The 21,719-nt window shown below is 42.5% G+C and overlaps 1 protein-coding gene across 1 annotated transcript in view; it reads left to right on the forward strand.

The window, feature by feature from the left end:
• Positions 1-14,010, forward strand: part of pde5ab (phosphodiesterase 5A, cGMP-specific, b) — a gene marked incomplete in the record, with an annotated part of 43,151 nt that extends 29,141 nt beyond the window's left edge. The window contains 11 exon segments of the mRNA XM_024288282.1: positions 420-479; positions 636-782; positions 3,381-3,506; positions 7,705-7,799; positions 7,889-7,976; positions 8,993-9,093; positions 9,429-9,506; positions 10,135-10,198; positions 13,187-13,261; positions 13,696-13,779; positions 13,868-14,010. Coding sequence (XP_024144050.1) covers positions 420-479; positions 636-782; positions 3,381-3,506; positions 7,705-7,799; positions 7,889-7,976; positions 8,993-9,093; positions 9,429-9,506; positions 10,135-10,198; positions 13,187-13,261; positions 13,696-13,779; positions 13,868-13,987 — 1,038 coding nt within the window.
• Between the last annotated feature and the right edge of the window lie 7,709 nt (positions 14,011-21,719).

A 21,719-nucleotide genomic window follows, 5' to 3' on the forward strand; every position in this document is an offset into this window, starting at 1 on the left:
GACACCAGCGCTTCAAATGCTGCATTGTTCCAGAGCCGTCAGAACACGTCTTTGTGCTCATAGATCCTCACAGCATCCACAGGGTGATGGGTAACTCTGTACACAGCTGACCTGCAGAACATCTGAAGGTTGTGGGGTCAAGATGTTCATGCAGATATTTTTGTTATATTGTAAAGGAAGTTTATGTTATGATGGTTGAACTTCTTTTTCAAGCTACAGAACTAAAGTTAAAGCTTTTTAAATCCTCTACATTTGATTATCAATTTCAAAATAATTGTCAATGTCAATCAACCCAAACGAGTGTCATCTGCCTTATGCAGACCTGATCCACTGTGTGAGGGATTTCCATTTACAGTCTGTTTCCTGGTCCTGCTGCTCCAAACACAGCCAAAGGTGAACTTTTCTACCGTGTGTTCCAGGTCTTATCATATCACGCCTCTGCCACGGAGGAGGAGTCGCGGACACTCCAGGTAACCGCGGTAAATTGAATTAATTCCTTCTACTTGTAGGTACATCGACGATTCACTACGTTTTGGCTGATGAATGCATAGTTATGGATGAGGCTGGTAACCTTAAACTCTTACTGATCAACCTAAACCTGCAGACTTCTTCATTGTTGGAACTGGTGCTTCCAGGTTGCTGCAGTTCCGTCAGCGCAGTCGCTGTGTCTTCTGGACTTCAGCTTCAGCGACTTCGACCTGTCGGACACTGAAACCACACTCGCCACAATCCGCATGTTTATTGACCTCAACCTGGTCCAGACTTTCCAGATGAAGTACACGGTAAGAGCTATCATGCTTTGATGAAGAACAGAAATGCTCTGTGGCTTATTGATGAGGAAAGGTTCACCTGATTGGAGATTAGGGGCATTTAACCAAAGTAATAAAAACGAGTTAACATGGAAGGTTCTAGAAGATCCCACACTAAGGTCTGTGTAAATGGAATTTTTTCATTTTTAAAGAGGAGAAGAAGAATGTGGAAGTATAGAACAATCTTGATGAAGAATCATAGCGTGGACAGGAGTGAGATCAACAGCTTTTTGATAATGCTTCTTTCATCCAAACTCAACACATGGTCTGCAGATGATCCTCTCTCATGTTTTCAGACCTTTCTTTGGTGCTAAACAATGCAAAGGTTCAGGCTAAGTTAGGACAACTGCTAATCTTTACCAGAAGAATCTACAACATAGTTTTTGGTCATTTGACAAAATAATTCCTGTTCTTTTTAAAGGATTTTTATATATATATATAAAAAAACCTAGCATGTAAACATTCAAACACTTTCCAGACTGCAGCAAAACATTGCTGTGATGACCACATCCTTTCACAGAAGGACTCTAAAATAAATGAACTGTCAGATCAATTCATTTGCAAAACCTTTCTTTTTCTGGGAATAATCTATTAAACATGTTTGATTATGTTTTCAGGCTCTTCCTTTCAGTTCTCTGGATGCTTTGTTTTCTTTTCCCCACATCTCCCTGAAGATTATCTTTGACCTCAGCTGGACTTCCTCTGTTCTTGTTAATGACATTATGCACAGAGGAAATGGGTATCTGAAGAAAAAAAACACTTTGTTCTTCTTCAATAGCCATTTTCTTCTTTATGTCTATTGTCAAGAATGATTACAGTGCTAAAGCTTTGGGATTTTCCTAATATTGACAAAAGCAGTGATTCTTAACCATAGGGCCGTGGCCCAATCTCGGTCCTGACCTTGTCGGCCTCGAGGGCCGCGGGGACCTGAATACAGCTTCGTACCACTTGGTGGAAGTTATATTTATTTATTAACATTTTTATAAAGTCTTTTTAATGCTGCTGTTGTAAGTTGGACATCATAGTTTTGGGGTTGGGGGCGATAAGCAAGTGCAGGTGCGGAGTGGTCTTGTCCAGCAGAACATGAATGGATTATGGAGCCACATGCAGCTCTTTCCCTCCTCCATTGTGGCTCTTTGGGTTTGAAGAAACAAACTATTTGAATAAATGATGGTTTTGTAGCATTGGTTCATTTACTTTAATTATTTACATTTTGTTACTTATGCTTAGATTTAAACAAAACTGAGCAAAAAGATGGTAAAATGTTTAATCTGCTATCAGAGCAGATTATTATCAGAATGACATCATCTTATTGATGTATTGAGGATCTGATCAAACACAAGATGATTTTATTTTGAAAGGAACTTGTATGAGCTACTTTCAAAAGTAAAATAAGTTAATTTTATAAAGAAAAACTCAATTTTAGTGATTATTTTAAAGCTATAATTTATTAATAAATGTCTCAATTGCCACAAAAACATAAATAAAGTATTTTTCTAACTTTGAGATGGGGACTTTGCGGCTCTCATTGGATTTTAGTCCAGAGGAAACTGGTTCATATGAATCTTTGTACCGGCATAACAAAAAATCTACTTTCACTCTCCTTAATATTTGAATGGGCCTTGAATCACTTTGTACTGGAAAAATTGGGCCCCACTGTGAAAAAGGTTAAGAACCTCTGGACTAAAACATACAGAGTGAAAGAAAACATCAGGTTAAAACATCAACGTGCACTGTTCTATAATATTTGGATTAAAGGGTGTAAAATGACAACTAAACAGTATATCTGAATAAGAACATGTGCTTTAAATGTAATAATGATCATCATTTCACTGAGTCATCTAACATGTGAATGATGGAGGGCTGAGGAAACACATGAGCTCTCTTGATTTAGTGTCATGTCATGAGTGGTTACAAACGCGTTTATTTTACTATTGTAAGATCATCTCATCAAAATAAAAATGTAAATACATGAACTACGACTGAGCCCATGGCAGACATGAATCCTGTCCACCGCTGTCATGAGGGATTACTCATCAGTGTGAGGGATGGATGGTGCACGATCACCTTACAATCAGAATATGAAAAAGTTCATTTGGCTGAAAAATGCTGTTGGGTTCTTTGATTTTTCTCAGTAACAGCACACTGCATCTCTCCGTGGGTCAGCTGCTGACTTCTCATTTTCCCTTTTGCTGACTGTTGACTGACTGGTGACAGTTCATTTATTTTTCATGACATGAGCTGAACGCCTTCTGTAGTGGTTTTAAATCAGCTCTTTCTCTCTGTAGTTCTGGTCTGGAGATCTACCACCCTGCCTGTTTTTCTCTCCCTGCTCGTCTCGCTGCTGGTTACCTGGATCAGGTGTGTCAGATCAATCAGAACAAAGGGAAGCAGTGAAGAGAGAACTGGAAAACAGGCAGGGTGGTAGACCTCAATGAGCCGGACTGAGCAGCCCTGCTTCAGGCAAGCAAAATGTAGTTGTTAAATTCAAGCGAATGCATGAGTCTGAGAGCATGGTGTGATGGAGTCACAGTTTAGCAGTTCACTGTCTGTGTGCTCTCCCCTCTGTAGAGCTTGTGTCAGTGGATCCTGAGTGTGAAGAAGAACTACAGGAAGAACGTGGCGTATCACAACTGGAGACATGCGTTTAATACGGCACAGTGCATGTTTGCACTCCTCAAATCAGGACGACTGCAGGTACGGATGACCCCTCCTTTAAACGGGGTTTAAAAACCGTTTCAGCACTCATGTCAGTCATGGGACGCCGAGGCAGAGGTCGGTGGGACTGACCTCTGAGTGGAAGGCTGCACGTTCAGTTTCTGCTCTTCCTGCTAATGTGTGGGAGCCCCGTTCCATCTGTGATTTTCTATTGTAAAGTCATTCCCGGTGGTCTTTTGATGATGATTAGGCAGTTTTTAGCCCGTTTTGTTTAAGACTTTTTACCAACATGGGAAGTGTGGGACTGTTGGTACAGGACTTAGCATAGGCTAATTTCCCATCAGCCCTTGGCATACACTCTCTCCCACTGGCTTATAGCACCTCACGAGCCTGAGCTACCATTAATGTAGCAAAACTCCAAGCAATATCAGAGTTATGCAGTCGTACAGTTTATATCCAGATTCCAGCTCGGACGAGGAAAACAAAGACGTTCATGGATCTATTTATCCTCATCTGAATTGTCGCAAAGCAAGGAGACTTTGTCCACCCCCCCACCCCATTACAGCAGCTGTGTCCCCAACCTGAGCTTTTCCCAACCATAGGTTTTCATCCGGTCCTGATCCATGAATACAGACGTACTCAGAAACACTTTGATCTTCAAGTCTTTTATGTGTTTCCTCCATCATGAGAAAAATCCTGCAAGATAAGATAGTATAAACAATTTCTTAAGGATTAACTAACTAGGATTCTTTTCCTCATCATCATTTTATTTATTAACACAGTAAAAATCATGAACAAAGTGCTATACATTTAAAGCTAAACACAATAAAAATAAAACTAAAAACAGCTAAATCTCACGACCGACTGAATGCTTGGCTATGAAAATTAGTTGAGTTTAAAAAATGGAAAGTGAAGACCCTTGTCTAAAATCGTTCCAAATCGTTCCAAAGCTTCGGAGCACAGATGGAAAAGGCTTCACTCCCTCACTTCCACTCAGACCTCGGACCACAGCGAGAAGTTGATCAGCTGATCTGAGTGTAGGGAGAGAGAAGCTCAGAGAGGTAAGGCAGGCCAGACCACGCAAAGATTTAAGAACAAGAGTCCTAGAGTGAACTCCAAAATGAACAGCCAGGCAGCTGTGAGCTCAGCTTTAGTAATACCAAGTGTTTCGTTCCCACCCCAAGGGAAGGGATGAGAATGAGCAACAGAAGAAAAGAAGTCCCAGACTGGAGCCCTGGACAGCTGCAGCACAAACTCACCACTTCCTGTTTCCCTCCCGGCCAGTGAAAGGCCTTTAGCAGGAGTTGGTGGGTTGCAGTCACTCCCACGTGACCTGACCTTTGACTCTCATGGGCCAAAGAGAGTATGTGAGCTGGGTACATATGTGACACGACTTTCTGCTTCACTGTTTGTGAGGGTGCACTGTCAGTGTTTGACAGTGTTCCTCAATGATAGGTTGTTTCCAGGAAGTATGCTAGTTATAGCTTATAATTATTATTACAAGCTATGTTCATTAGAAAAGTGTCAGAAAGACTAATATCCCTGTGCTTTATTGCCCGGGATTGTACAGGCTGGATATATTTTGCTCATCCAGGTAATCCTCAGAGAGGCTGGTCGTGTTTAGGACTTCCAGCTGAGGCACGACTTTACTGCAGCTATGTGGTTACCCCCCGGCATCACCACGCCTTTAACTGACAGCTTTTACCAAGTTTCCATAGGTAAAAACCAGTGATCACTTCACTCCAGGTGCGCTGTGTGCACAGGTTGTAGAGAAGACTGATTCCTTGCAGTTGCCAAGATGACTGTTTGCGACCAACCTGGATCTCTCGAAATGCGTACTGGGGGTTGATCGTCCGGGTTCCACTAAGCTAAAGTAGTCCAATTGTTATCAATAGCTCCAAAGACGGGTTGGGGGTCTTGTGGGTCTGTACGGAATCTGTAAGGATCACCCGACTCCTTTTGGACTGGCTGGACTCTATCAGGCAGAAGCAGTTCAGCGATCATGTGTCCTGCTGTATGACAGTGAAAGCCTTTGCTATTTTCTTTTGGTTTGGCGGGTTTGTTTGGAGCAGGCTGTGTTACAGATGTTGCACTCGCAGGTTGTTTTGTAGGTTAACAAACTCATTGGCCAGCAAATCAGATGTGTTAAGCTTTAGTTCATTCAGATAGACTACCAGTCTGTCTGACAGACTTCTTAAAGGGGCCCTACCATGAAAATTCTACTTTTTGAGGTTTTAAATGCATTTTACTGCATTTTACTACAACAAAAACACACCCACTTTCTCCGCGGAGCTGTGGGAGGAGATAACTACCATCCTGTACCAGGAACCGCTCCCACACTTTATAGTGTGGTCTCGCTTTGTTTCCAAAAACTTCGGTTTGCTCTGAGATTCCTCAGTCTGAATATGAATCGAACCGAGAGTGGAAGAACTGAACCAAAACGGCCACCGTACCCGAAAGTCACGTGATGTAAACACGGTAGAAATAAGGTAATCGGTGATCGGTTAGATTGTCATGTTAGCCAAAAGGAAATAGTTGGTCCAGCTGTTTACTTGTTTGAACATTTATTTTAACACCACTGAAAAACCACCAGAAAAGACCCGAAGCTCCTGCCGCGTGTGGGAGGAGCTTCCATTAAAGGCGTTTCTCCACCTCATCATGGAGAACGCAGGTGATTTGAGGTTGGGTTATTTATTTTGAAGAGCTGAATAAAAGCATCGGTAGAATCTTTCAGTGAGGAGCAGCAGCTGTCCCGCGCTGTGGCAGCACCAAGCTGCTGCTCCGGCTATAATAGGGAGGGGCGGTATGGCAAGCAAAAGGTGTCAAAAATCGCCGGGAACAGCAGGCAGTGCAGCACCTCGCCTGGACTTGTTCTGCTTATAATAATTATAATTTTAAATATTGAAATGTTCCTGAAGTTTCAATAAATCAGTTAGTACCAAATAAATCATTTAAGTTTAATTTGAACTGTTTATTTAGGATTTAATTTGGGCATTGGGGGATGGGGTCATGAGAAAAAATGTGTATTTTTGGGGATACTGAAGATAGATTTGCTCATTTCAAAACTTTTTGCTGGCATTCTTCTCTCCCAGTTGTTGTAGATTTGGTCTCGAGACATAAAAATGTCATCAGAAACGACATGTTTTATTTTTTTGTTTGTGTCCAAAGTTCAAAGATAAGTTTTTATAAATAAGCCTCAACGAGCAAATTTTTGGATCTAATATGTATGAGAGTATGTTTATGCTTTGAGGTACTGCATATAAGTTTTATCAAATATGTTTGTTTTGAAACTTTACAATAGAGTATTTTTAGGCTTTTATTTAGTTATTTTTTCCAGTTGTTTTTTTTTGTTTTTTTTCTGATCCGAAAAATGATCCGCACCGTGACCCTAAAACCGTCACATGATCCAGACCGTGAGTTTTGTGATCCGTTACACCCCTACTGGATATTGTTTCACTTCTAATGTGAGGTAGGGGGTGTGAGGGTCTGTAAACTAGTGGGAAAGAATGTAAACAAATGGGGAATGGAGATTAATTTCTAATGAACTCCTGCTGCTCTGCAGAAACTATGTCCTAGAAAACGACCCAGGTTCTTAGATTCTGGCTAGAAACAGCAGAAACCTCACTAAAAGATCACTAAAAGATCACTGGGAACGCTTTGAGAATAGATTATGGATCAGAGTGGGAGTTTAAATTGACCCTGATTATATTTAAGCTGATAATTATGATTTATCTAAAAGTGTCTTTTTGCACTGCTATAACAAATGATTTGTTAAGATTTGAGCTTCTTTTGATGAGCACAGAGCTTATGAACTCTGCAGATTACACATTTGACCCTCATTTGATTCCCACCAAAGTTCTAGTTTGGACATTTTTGGAATGATGTAGGCTGCATGCACTACAGTTCTGACCAACTAGCTCATGGTGCAAATCTGAAGAATATGTCTGACCAGAATGCAGTTCCATTATTTGTTGTTAGGACAATTCAAAATTATTTCCAAGTTGGAGCAACCAATCCAAGGAAGCTGAAACTCAACCTAAATGTTGAGTTTACTAATACTTTTACAACTGGATATCAAAGGGATTTTAGCAACAAAGTTGTAAATGCAGTAATACATGTTTTATCCCCTCTTTGGAGGAGGATGCTCTTGGTCATTCCACATTTCCCAGAACATCTGCAGAAGTCTGTGCCAAATAATACATTCCTGTGGTGTGTTTGTTTTTCATTTCTTCTACAGAACAACCTAAGTGATCTCGAGATCTTAGCTCTGATGATTGCAACCCTAAGCCATGACCTGGACCACAGAGGGGTAAACAACTCCTACATCCAAAGGTACAGAGGGGGAGTCAAAGGCTTTGGTCAGATTTTATGTCGGTGTCTTTGCTCTCTCACTCTGGGTGTCTTTGTGCATCTGCAACCAGGAGTGACCACCCTCTGGCCCAGCTCTACTGCCACTCCACGATGGAGCATCACCACTTTGACCAGTGCCTCATGATCCTCAACAGCCCAGTATGTGTGTCAAGCATGCAGCTTTCATGCACAAACACCTGAGCGGCACAGTGGGCGGGGTTAAATTATGCTCAGGAGCTAAGCCGGGAAAGAGCAGAGCAGAACATATGAAGCTGAAACATCTCCTGTATTTACAAACCTCCATTTTTATCATTCAAGTGTTCTATTGGCTCTTTAGGAATGAGCATATAAAGTGAGCTAAATGCAGGAGAAGGAAGGCTGAAAGAATCTCATGATTAAAGAAAGAACACAAAGAGAATTCTTTCAATAGCCAATGCTTTCAGTTTTTAATTGAATCACTTAGAATGATTTTTTTTTTACTTCATGTCAGGAACCTTGATTTTATCAAAATCCCATTGTATTTTAAATGTAATTCTAAAATGCTCTGGTTGAAATGATTGTCAGGAATGGTGGTGGAGGACCCAAATGCAGGAGACAGGACATGGTGGCAGAAACTCAAAGATTTACTTAAAAACTCAAAACATGACAAAACCAGGAGAAACCAAACCAGTGACGTGACATAACAGAGCAGATGACCTGACAATGAGAAACTGAAAACCAGACACTTAAATACACTGAGGTTGATTAACTAAATGAAGACAGCTGTGGATGGTTAGCCTGAATGTGGTGAGACTGACAGGGGAAACAGAACATGACAAAACCAAAGCACTGAATCATGACAATAATGTTCTTCCTGGGGTTGGGGTCGGTTTTGGCCCGACTCAAAGGAAAGAACACATATTTGTTTTCAAACCTTTACTGCTGTTCCATTATCCACGTGCTGGCTCTAAACACACTTGAAATTGAAGTGGCCTTGAATATTGTGTTGGCAAAACACCTGAGACGTGCACTGGATCCAGGTATAGTGTACAGCTACAGTGTTTATAGACAGTAGTGGTTTACTCTGACCAGTCACAGCATGAACTGCTGGACGCTCAACCAGAGATGCATTATACTCCTTTGGGTTTTTAGACTTCATGCCATTCTAAAACCATTTTCTCTATGCTTCCTTGCAGGGAAACCAAATCTTGAGTGGCCTCTCTCTGGACGAGTACAAGGCCACTCTGAAGATGATAGAAAAGGCAATCCTGGCCACAGACCTCGCTCTTTATATGAAGTATGTTCTAAGCTGAAAAAGTCTGAGTGCAAGTAAACATGAACAGTGTTAATGTCATTTATCGTTATGCAGACCCAAAAGGGATTTTCCCATACTTTCTGTCAAATTTAACAAGTGTCATGGACACATAGGTAAAGCTCAGATGTTAGTCAATGACTTCCTCTCCTGTCTTGGTTCTGCATGCCCCTGACTCCCAAACCTAAACTTTTATTTGCACGTTTTTGAAACTTTGACTCAGCAAAACCAAAAATTTGAACAGGTCATTGTTAATTATTGCACAGAAATTGTAAGGTTAGGGTTAAACGTTCATAGGTTCTTAAACTTGTCATTGTCAGGAAGCGGGAAGACTTCTTTGAGCTCACCAAGAATAACCAGTTTGTTTGGGTGGATGAACATCACAGAGACTTGCTGAGGTGAGGAGCAACAGATAAGGTGACCGGATCTCTTGTCTTAGTGTGAACGTGCACACACTTGTCATTGACTGAAGCAGTTTGACTTGAAAAGGGAAGCTCACAGTATCATTTGAAGAATCACAAACCAAAAAAAAGGTTAAGAGAAGAAGACTGGAACTTGTTGTAGCCATTGCTCTTTCCAAAGGAGCAGCTGTTAGAGCTGCATGGTTTGTCCATGTGGTTAGGTCACATTCAGTCCTCTGCAGTGTGGAACCAGACCAAAGCACATGAAAGTGTGACAATTGTCAGCACATCTAAACCCCAGTCTGTGGCTCTCTCCTTGTGTAAAAGCTTCATAAAAAGAGAGCACTAATTTAGCATCAGCTACAGTCTTTAGTTCTGGAACTGCAGCTTTAATGTTTATGCCCACATAAGCCTCTGGAATTAATACCAGCAACACATGGACACATTCTGTAAATGTGTTGATTTTAGGGGGACATATTCACATAACAACCCCCCAGTGCACACACGCTTTTAATTTGCAGGAACAGACTTGTGGTCAGATATGCTCAAACTAAGTTCAGACCTGATGTTTCACTCCGTGCCGTCGACTATCATTTGGGGGTTTCTCTGTGCGCCCTCCCCACAGGTCTATGCTGATGACTGCATGTGATATCTCTGCCATCACAAAGCCCTGGCCAGTGCAGAAAAGGGTAAGAACAAGGTTTCTATTTTTATGGCTTCAAACTGCTCTGTAGTGAAATCACAATAGAAATCCATGTCGGCCCCTCCAATGCCATTAAAGTCCCACTCTGACTATATTTTTATCTCTTGTAAAAGCATCGCCTGTGGCCTAGATCAGTGTTTCCCAACCCTGGTCCTCAAGGCACACTGTCCGGCATTTTTTTAATCCAACCCTGTTCAAACACACCTGCCTTTGATGACCGTCATCATCAGGCTTCTGCTGAGCCTGATGATGAGCTGAATCAGGTGTGCATAAGCAGGACATGAAAAACATGCAGGACAGTGTTCCCCGAGGACCAGGGTTGGGAAACACTGGCCTAGATGAAGCCGTTTTTGTGAAAAACATAAACATAAATATATGAACATCAACATATGTCGTCTTATAAGACATATATAATGCAGAGCGACAATAGAACTCGCTTCTGAGTTGGTATGAAAGTAACCCTCTGCTGATATCCCATCATCCTTTTTTTTACACTCTCTCCCGCTTACAGCCCCTCCCAACCCCAAGTTAGCATTAGCAGTGCAACAAAAGCAGTGATCAATATCAGAGTTATCCAGTCGTACAGTTCTGATCCAGATTCCAGCTCAGACCAGGAAAACAAGGACGTTCAGGGATCGATTTGTCTGCCACTGGATGCATCAGAATGGGGCGGACCTGGGAGACTTTGGCCGGCTCTGAGTACCTGCCACTGCAAATCCACAAAAACATGAAGGTTCTCATGCGCTGACATCCCCGAATCAGCCCCCTCCTGGAAGAGTTTGAGCTGCCGGCACCACCTCCAGGCTAACAAACACACCCTCTTTCTCCATGGAGCTAGAGGCGCTCAGCAAAACCCCTTCATTTCCTGTTCACAACACCATTTATCTTCCAGTTGTATCCTGTCTCCAAAATCCACTGAGTCTAACAGGGGTTTGTTACTTTAGGCCGCGGTCTCTAACAGTGGCCGGGCTCCTTTAATCACAACAGAAATCCTCAAATGTTCATCTGGTGTTTTCTGCATTTCTTGCCCGAATTTCACCGGAAAATGAACTCAGTAACCATCACCATTCTGTCTGTGAACGCCCGGGCTACTACAGGCAGAAACACAGTATGCACATCCATCTTTGCAAAAAATGTGGATGTTTGTTTTTGTGGATCAAAATGCTGCCAAGGATGGCTCTAGGTTGACATCATGAAATTGGCGACACCCGCAAGAAGCGAAAGGCCAAGTCTTAGAAATTGAGGCGTCTTAATTCTAAGTAGGAGAAGAGTTCACAAAAATAATTCATTTTTCATGAATAATTTGTTTTTTCTGTTATTGTGTCTAAAAGACTCAAGAGAATCATAGTATTGGCCCTTTAACTTTCTTCTGTATGTCCTCCATCATGAGAAAAACGCTACAAGAACATGTACAAAAACACCAGAAACACAATTTTCATTGGAGTGTGTCTTTAAGCAGTGAACTGTTCAAAAAATGGCTGACACCTAGTGTTTGACATGAGTACTTCATAACAATGCTGGAAATTGCTTTGATTGTAATACAGTAATGTTTTATTTTCCCTGCTTTTTGTTGTTTTTTTACCTCTATAGTTAATGAGGAGTAATTACACACAGTATAGATTCATGAGTGTTAGATGAACCACCAATGTCCTCACCTCATGTCCTCCAGTCTAGGGTCATATTTTAGAACAGAAGTAATGCTGCTCAAACCTGAAACGACTAACCAGATGCTTTTCAAAAGTCAACGTTATTAGTTTTATGTAACATGTGGTACTAACATTTTTGAGAGATGCTAGAGAACCAGTCAGTTGAGTGCAATTAAGCCTTGAGCTGCATTGACACAGAATGCGTTTCAAAGTGAAGTCAGTGTGCAGTCTGAGGTCCTGCAGCACGCCGTGAGTGTCGGGACGGGTGCGTCCTTCTGGCAGCAGCACGTCATGTTCAAACTTCAAATATCTGAACTTTTGCAAAGAAGACATATTGCTCAACCAATCAGGGGCTCAGCTTTGACCTATGACATATTGTTGATGTGCTCAGGGGGTGGAGTCCAAAACCAACATGGAGGAGAACCTGATCGTTCTCCTCCTGAACTTTAGCATTAATCAGGTGGTTGGAAATTGGGCCTGTGCGTAATTTTTGATTTGTAACTCAAACTATAAATTTAGTGCATAACTCTGTGTACTTGGAATTGTGTATTCACGTGTACAAAAATTCAGAATTAAAAACAAAATACAATTTGCACACGAACAACTGAGCATTAAAATCAGTTTTCTCATTAGCTGCTTTGAAGTGAGATTGTGAATAATATCTGGTGTAAACTTGACATTTCACCACTTTCTTAGACAGATATGCCCCAATAATAAAAAAAAGTCTAAATATGTGTTTTTAAAACACTCCACACTAAAGTTTCTTTATTCTCATTGCTCTCTGAGTGTGGAGAAGGACCTCGTAAACGGACCCTCCGGGATTTTGTGGCAGAGATTGATGATTGTTGCGCCCCAAAACGCCTAACTGAACAAGTGCCAACATGACCTTCCTGACATGATTTAGTTCTTCTCCTGAATTGAGAGGATTCAAATGTAGACGTACACATGAACTCTGCAGATATTTTCTCTCTCTGTTTTACCGCTGCAGCTGTGTTGATCTTCTTCAGAAAATGTAGTCGCGTATGCTTGTAGGAACACACCAATTTCTGTCACTGTGAAGTACGAAGCCCTAAAGGTGTTTGTTCCTGTTTCCATGGTGGATCGTGCTGTCTTTGCTCCATTGATCAGAGCTTTTTGTAGGAATAGAAATTGATTCATGGTTACACCCTGATCAGCCACAGAATCTTCCTCTTAAATGCCTTCAAAGAGCCAAATATTGTTTTTCAAAGTTAATGCAGAGTGTTCTCATCTCAAATCTAACAAACAACATGTGTTGTATCTCCCTGAGCTCACATTCAGACTGTGCTGGTTGTTTCTTGGTGGTGCAGGTCGCTGAGCTGGTGGCCACAGAGTTCTTTGAACAAGGAGACAAAGAGAGGCGAGAGCTCAATATTGAGCCCACTGTAAGTATTTCAACACTTGATGGTTTGAAAAAAGTCCTTTCACCTCTATTTGATGGTGTGTCTCAGCGCTGTTGTCATTGTTTTCAAAAAGAGAATCATTCTGGTGTTATTCTGTTCTTGAGCATGACTTTCTTGCAAAGCTTGTGAATTTAAAAATAGATTTTTTTACACTGTATTTTTTGTGAATTTGCAGCAAATATAGTATTAGAAATAGCATATGTTTCTGTTTAAAAAGAAATAAGTATTTTTTTAAAGACAAAATACTGTTTTTACACAAAAAATCTGCCATAAAAATTCATCCAGAAATACTTGATAAAGATCAATACTCTGACTCAGATTTCCTGACATGGGTGTTTTTTGTTCATTGAAATATCTCATTTGCTAATAAAGGCAGCTTCCCTCGTGTTTGATGTCTTCTTTGTGTTTCTGTTTAGGACTTGATGAATCGTGAAAAAAGAGACAAGATTCCCAGCATGCAGGTGTCCTTCATTGATGCTATTTGCATTCAGTTATATGAGGTAGGTGATCCACCAGTGACCCTGTGCTTAAGCAGATCAGAGTGTTCCTGCCATCATTTCCCATATGTGGATGTTCTCTCTGTGGCAGACCTTGGCTGGGCTGTCGGAGCACTGCTCCCCACTGCTGGAAGGCTGTCAGAAAAACCGCCAGCACTGGAAGCGTTTGGCTGACGACTGTGAGAAAGGACTGGTCAACGGTCTGGTGTGAGACCAGCTACCATTGACATTTACATCATTGCTTTAATGTTTCTAGAATGAGATTTCAAGCGAACAAGTGACACGGACACTAAACGTAGTTTCCACATCTTAAAGAAAGTCATTTAGGATTTATCTAGTTTTTAGTCCTTCCTCTGACTTTTTTTGCATAGTCAGCTGATGCGTTAGCATGCTGGAAGGTTCCCTCGAAAAGTACTAACTTTCACACGACTGAGCTTCTCCTGTTCTGTCATGAAAACACCTGAGTGATGGGAATTCCAATAGTCTTACATTGATGTTTCAAATTTCTTTGTACAACAGAACATTACCAGGGATTTTCTAATCAGGTGTTCTCTGAAAACTGTTGCCATTTGATGAACTCAGTCATGAGGAAGCTGGTTTGTATGAATCCCAGTCAACTCCAGGACACATTGCTAAGTGATTTTTAATGCCACTAAAAAAAGACAAATCCCCAATGCAAGCAGAAAATGAAGCCTTTCGGACACTAGCAGGAAGGACTTCTGGAGCTTCACTCGTTTGAGCAGTTAAACCTGCCTTTCTGTTGCCACCATTCATTTTGACACTCTAGAGATACTAGACTAACCACTACACAATGTTTTTTGCCTCCGCTGTTTTATTTTTGCACAACGTGACTTTCCTGAAGTCTCACATCCACTGTCTGTCACACTGGTAGGTGATACTTCAGAATTACCTGATAAGCTTGTATTTTTTTCACAGCACACACAAAACATAGTTTTGAGTCTTTTATACAGTTTTCACATGATGTCTAAACTATTTATTTTGTATTTATTAGAGTTTCTATACTGTACGGTTTGTTGAGAGCACATGGTTCATATAGGAAGTGTTGTTTGATACAATAAATATCCGTATTTTTTTCCTCTCAAGTAATCCTTCAGAACCAGTCTGAAGAATTTGCTCTCTTAAATATAAGCTTTTGCCTTTTGAACAGTAGAACCAAAGACTATACCTGCAACATTGGATCTGGAAAATGGGTCTAAATCTTTCCACTTTCTTGTTGTGAGAAGATTAGAACCATCCCAATATATTAAAATCAATAAAAACTGTGTTTTTGTCTTTTTGCCAATGCCAGCAGAGATTAAGAAAACTTTGCTCCTTGTGTTTACCTAAACAAGAATGGAGATCTGCTCCCAACATGTCCGGCTCAAACTAATGGTCTCGTTAACCCCTTAACACCGGAGCTCCAGTATTTATGTTCCTTGTCTTTACTGGACCTTTTCAACAATTGACATGATCAACGTCATTCTCGCAGACTCTGAAGGAGAAAAACGGCTCGAGAATGAATGCTAATGCTAACTCCAGCTGTGGTGCCATGTCCGCACACACACGTGGAGAAATGCAGGCCAACTGTAAGGCAGTGGGAGCTGAAAGAACCAGCTCTGGAGGTGTTACAAGTGTGTTAAAGAAGGTCACATAAAGCGTGACTGTCCAAGCTGGAAAAAGAAACAAAAACCACAAGGCCAAAAGCATGATATGTGAGGATGCAGGAGACTCATCTGAGAGCACATTCATGCTGAAGAGGAACGTACATCTGACAGTCCACAACAATCGGTTTGGCTGACTGATTCTGGAGCATCAAAGCACATAATAATAATAATAATAATAAATTTTATTTATATGGCGCCTTTCTGGGCACCCAAGGTCGCCTTACTGATAAAAACAAAACATAGAATACAGTGAAATGACAGTCATAAAACTTAAAAAAGTAAAAATTCAATAAATTAGGGTGGATATGCCAGTCTGAAGAGGTGGGTTTTTAGGTTTTTGGCAAACTGAGGGAGAGAGTCGATGTTCCGTAGATCAGAGGGAAGGGAGTTCCAGAGCTGGGGGGCAGAGCGGCTGAATGCTCTGCCCCCCATGGTGATGAGGCGATAAGGGGGTGCAACCAGCTGAAGAGAGGAGGAAGACCTGAGGACCCGGGCGGGAGTGGCAACATGGATGAGGTCGCAGATGTATGGAGGGGCAAGGTTATGAAGGGCTTTGAACGTCAGAATAAGGAGTTTGAAGTTGATCCGCTGAGGTACTGGCAGCCAGTGGAGCTGCTGCAGGACAGGTGTGATGTGAAAAGTGGTGGGGGTTTGTGTTATGATCCGGGCGGCAGAGTTTTGAAGCAGTTGAAGTTTGCGTAGAGTTTTGTAGGAGAGTCCAGATAAAAGGGAGTTGCAGTAGTCCAGACGGGAGGTGATGAGACTGTGTACTAGAACAGCTGTCGAGTGTGGACTGAGGGAGGGACGGAGACGGCGAATGTTGCGGAGGTGGAAGTAGGCGGTCCGGGTGATGTTATTGATATGGGCAGTAAATGAGAGAGTGCTGTCAAGGATGACACCCAGACTCTTGACCTGTTGGGAAGGGAGGATGGGGCTGTTATCAAAGGAAATTGAGAAGTTATTGAGCTTTTTTAAGGTGGTCTTGGTTCCTACGATGAGAAGTTCGGTTTTACTACTGTTTAGTTTAAGGAAATTTGCAGTGAACCAGGATTTTATTTCAAGGAGGCAATTTGAGAGGGAGGCAGGAGGGAGAGTGGCATCAGGCTTGGAGGAGAAGTAGAGCTGGGTGTCATCCGCATAGCAGTGGAAGTGAATGTTGTATTTACAGAAGATTTGACCAAGGGGGAGAAGGTAAATGATGAATAGCAGGGGCCCCAGGACAGAGCCTTGGGGGACCCCTGCTGTGACTGAGACTGTTGAAGAAGTAAAGGATTTTAGTTGGATGAATTGGGTGCGGTCTGAGAGATATGACTGGAACCAGTTGAGGGGAATGTTAGAGATGCCGATGTTTGAGAGTCTTTCCAGTAGGATGGGGTGAGAGATGGTGTCGAAGGCAGCAGTCAGGTCAAGCAGGAGGAGGATGGAAACTAAACCAGAGTCTGCAGCGAGAAGGAGGTCGTTGGTGATTTTAAGGAGGGCTGTTTCTGTACTGTGGAGTTGACGGAAGCCAGACTGGAATTTTTCATATAAATTATTGGAAGAGAGGTGGTTATGGAGTTGTGAGGCGACAGCTTTTTCAAGGATTTTTGAAATGAATGGAACATTTGAGATTGGGCGGTAATTATTGAGATTGGTGGGATCTGATCCTGGTTTTTTGAGGATGGGGGTGACAGCTGCTGTTTTGAAAGCAGGAGGAACGGTTCCAGTTTTGAGGGAGGCGTGGATGATATTTATAATGAGAGGAGATAAGGAGGGAAGAGCAGCCTTGACCAGAGCAGTTGGAACTGGGTCGAGCTGACAGGAGGTGGTTTTGGATTTTTTAATGAGTTCGTTGATTTGCTGTACTGAAGGCAGAGTAAATTCTGAGAGTGGCTGATGTGGGGAGAAAATAACTGGTGACATTGTGCCTGAGGCAAAGATAGGTTTAAGCTGCTGGTGAATATGGTGAACTTTAGAGGAAAAAAATGATGCCAGGGTGTTACAGAAATCAGAGGAGTATAAGTGAGGAGGGAGTGAATTTGGGCAGGTTGTTGTACGTGAGAGAATGGAAAATAGGGCTCTTGAATTGCCTTCTGATGAATTTATCAAGCGAGAGAAATATTCTGCTTTGGTTTTGGATATGACATCTTGATAGTGGTGAATATGGCTATTGTACATCTCCTTATGAATAGTGAGACCAGTTTTCTTGTAGAGTCTTTCTAATTGTCGTCCTTTTGCTTTAAGTTGCCTGAGGTTGGGGGTAAACCAGGGTGCAGAAACATTGAATGAAATAGACCTGGATTTAACTGGAGCAATAATATCAAGAAGATTATGGAGGTTGCAATCATAATGGGAAGCCAGTTCATCAGGAGTGGAGAGACCGTCAGTGCTAGGAAAGTTACTGATGAGTGAGGATAGTTGGTCCAGGTTAATGTCCTGGGTTTTGCGGAAGGATATGGTCCGTGGAAGCTTGGATCTGGAAATTTTGAGATTGACGTGGAAAGATAGTAGCATATGATCAGAGAAAGGGAGGGGGTGAGATTTACAGTTCACAGGTGTGATACCTGAGCAGCAAACAAGATCTAGTACATGATTCTTGATATGGGTGGGAAAGTTAATATGTTGTGTTAAACCAAAGCTGTCCAGACAGGAAACAAATTCTTTGGTGAGGGAGTTATTAATTTTGTCCATCTGAATATTAAAATCCCCTAGAATTATTATATTAGGTGAGAGAGTGGAAATATGGGTGAGTAAAGCAGAAAAGTCAGTGATAAAATTTACATTTGACTTTGGGGGGCGGTAGAGAGCAACAATGACAGTTGGAGCAGAGCCAGAGAGCTGGCAGACAGTTGCCTCAAAAGTCTTGTAGGCGGGGACAGTCACGGGAGTAATCTTCCAACTCTCGCGATAGATCATCGCGAGACCTCCTCCGCGGCCGGCGCCACGAGGTTGCGCGATGTAAACAAACCCCGGAGGTGTGGCATCGTTCAGCGAGGTGAAGTCATTTGGCTGCTGCCAAGTCTCTGTAAGGCACATAAAATCCAGCTTGTGGTCGAGGAGAAGATCTTGGACGAGATTCCCCTTGCTCGTGAGAGAGCGAATGTTTAGAAGACCAAAGTTGGCGGTGGTGCTGGAGAGCTTGGCAGGAGCCGTCCGAGGTAGATGAGCCAAGTTGTTGGGATCGGCGTGACGACCAGAGTTTCTCTTTGGGCGGCGAGCGGAAGACCAAAATGCCTTGATGGGGTTGGAGTTGTCATCGTGGAAGATCCGACGAGAGCCGCGGTGAATGTATCTCCGACGGGGCTGGTGTACGATGTCCGGGTGCTGGAGCAGCGCTGGCGGCGGTGAGTTGAGTGGAGAAGAGCGAAGCCTAGCAAAGTCAGCAGCTGAGTACTGGAGCAGAGCTGTCAGTGGATGCTTGACAAAAGACAGGATGATCCAGGCGAGGAGAATCCAAACACAGTTGATCCACATTGTAGAAGCCGTTGGAGAACGCAGCAGGTATGCTAGCTCACACACACGGCATAAGAGCTTAGCTAAACTTTAAAGTCAACTGACCGGGTGACAGACTGCGGCCAGTTTCGAAAAGGCTATAGCCGTGGAAATAATGCACGTTGGCAGCAATAACTTAGTCCACAGTAGCACAGGAACTTGGAAAATATTACAATTGAGTCCAGGGAGCAGCGGCAGCCAAAACGCGCCAGCGTTCACTCGAACCCGGAAGTCATGACGTGTGATAAAAACATTCTTCAAGACTACCAGCAATTCTCAGAAACGCAGTCTGTGAAACTTGGTGATGGCAGGGTGGTGGAAGCCTGAGGACTTGGCAGTGTCAAAATGAGATTGACATTCAATTCAGCAAAGTGAAAAATGCCACAGTGTTTCCTGTTCCAAAACTTCCTAGAAATCTTTTCTCAGTGGGAGCAGCAATAAAGCAAAGAAAATGTTGTACAGTTCAAAAGGTCACATCGCTACATACGTGGTGAAGATGGAACTCTGCAAGGAATGGGAACACAAAGAGCTGACGGTCTGGACCAGCTGGATGTGGAAGGAGCTTCACCTACACAGCATGCTGCAACAAGTTCATCAGTAGCAGCTCGCCTTTGGCACCAGCGCCTCGGTCATACCACTAAGCTGAAAGAACTGAAAGGTCTAGTGGGAGTGGGCTACTCTGCAGAAATGGAACCTTGTTTCTGTGAGGGCTGTGTAGAGGGCAAGTTGTCAGGAAAACCATACAAAGCAGTGGGAAAAATGTGTTACAAATGCAAGATGCACCTGATTCATAGTGAGGTCTGTGGACCAATGCAGACTGAATCTATTGGAGGAACAGAGTACTTTATAACTTTTATAGATGACTACTCTCGATGCTGTAAAGTGCACTTCATGAAACACTAAAATGAGGTCCTCAGCAGATTCAAGGAGTTTGAAAAGACCTGCTCAAATGAATGTGGAAGAAGTGTAACCCCAGGCTCACACGGCTAGCGTTACAGCTCTGATGCAAGCGCCGCAGTCTTTACGTAACTTTAAAAGTGTGAGAGGAAATCCCACTGCAGGCGTTCACGTCCTGCGTCTGCAGTCAGGATTCTGCGGCGCCGCAAATCCGTTTCATTGGGTGACATTTTCGCCGGACGACGCACCTGAACCACAGCAAATAAAGGGGAGTTTACCGTGAACGTATGCGAGTTTGGAGTTTTGCGAGGTCAGCAGTAAGGCCTGAAGCTCCAGCCAACCTGTAGCTAATATGAGCCATCAGCTGTAGCTAGACCACTCCCACATCACACCTGAGCTGTAACACTAGCCGTGTGAACCCGGGGTAATACGACTGAGGACAGACAATGGTGGTGAGAACACATCAAGAGTTTCAAGAATATTTGAAGACTCAAGGCGTTCACCATGAGATGACTGTACCTCGCTCACCTCAGCTAAATGGTGTTGTAGAAAGAAAAACCAGGACACTAGTGCAAGCAGCAAGAAGCATGTTGTCACATGCTAAGTTACCAAAGATGTACTGGGCAGAGGCTGTGGCAACTCCAGCATACATACAGAACATGCTGCCCACACCTGTTCTGAAGAAAGAGACACCTTACCAGCAATGGTGTGGCAAAAACTCTGATCTCAGTCATATGAGAGTGTTTGGTTGTGTTGCTTATGCATATGTACCGGATAAAGAGAGGAGAAAACTTGAAAAGAAAGCTGTTAAACTCAGGTTTGTGGGATATACAAACAATGCAATAGGCTATCATCTGTTTGATGAAAAGAGAAGAAGATCCTGATTCGTCAGGATGGGATTTTCCATGAATCAGAACCAGGAAGAAAAGGAAGAAGAGGTCTTCTGTTCAGAAAATGAACCATGAGCACAGCAGAAAAAGAAACACCAGACAATGAGATCACTTTAGAGAACACTGCAGAAGGGGAGAAAGAGTTCAGAAAGCACCAAACAGATATGGATATGATGAGGACGCTGATGTGATGACTGTTGATCATTATGCTAATGTATGTTGTGTCACAGAACCAAGTACCCTGCAAGGAGCATTGATGAGTACCAATGCAAAAGAATGGCAGGATGCAGCTGATTTAGAATATCAGTCACTTTTGGAAATCTCAGTGGTTACCAAAAGACAGAAGAGTCATAGGGTCAAGATGGGTGTTCAAAGTCGCGCATCACAGTGGAGAGATACACGTGCAGACTTGTTGCCAAGGGATACTCACAGTTGTATGGTTCTGACTATGTTGAAACTTTTTCACCTATGGAGCGATTCAGTTCAATCCATACATTACTGTCGTTTGCCATTCAGAATAACCTACATGTGTATCAGATGGATGTAATAACTGGAGGAAGAAATCTACATGGTGGAGCCAGAGGGGTACACCAAACCAGGGGAGGAACACCTGATGTGCAAACTGAAAAAAATCAATCTATGGACTAAAACAGTCTCCTCGCTGTTGGAGCAAAGCATTCACAGAGTTCATGAAGGACCTTGGATTCAAACAAAGCACAGCAGTTTGTGAAGTCTTCACCTGAGTTGGCGATACTTGCTGTTTATGTGGATGACTTGATCTTGATAAGAGCCAACTGAGAGCATGAAAAAGCTGAAACTGGCTCTCAAGAAACGCTACAGCATGAAAGACATGGGGGACTGGTCTTACATTCTAGGCATTTCTGTTGTTCAAGACAAAGAGAACTATCTTTCTTCACCAAAAGCAGTGCATTGAAACAATCCTCGGAAAATATCGAATGGAAAATGCAAATCCTGAAGATGCTAACGTCACCTTAAAACCAAAGGATGATGAATCCAAACA

Source organism: Oryzias melastigma, linkage group LG18 (genome assembly GCF_002922805.2).
Source record: "Oryzias melastigma strain HK-1 linkage group LG18, ASM292280v2, whole genome shotgun sequence".
NCBI lineage: Eukaryota > Metazoa > Chordata > Actinopteri > Beloniformes > Adrianichthyidae > Oryzias > Oryzias melastigma.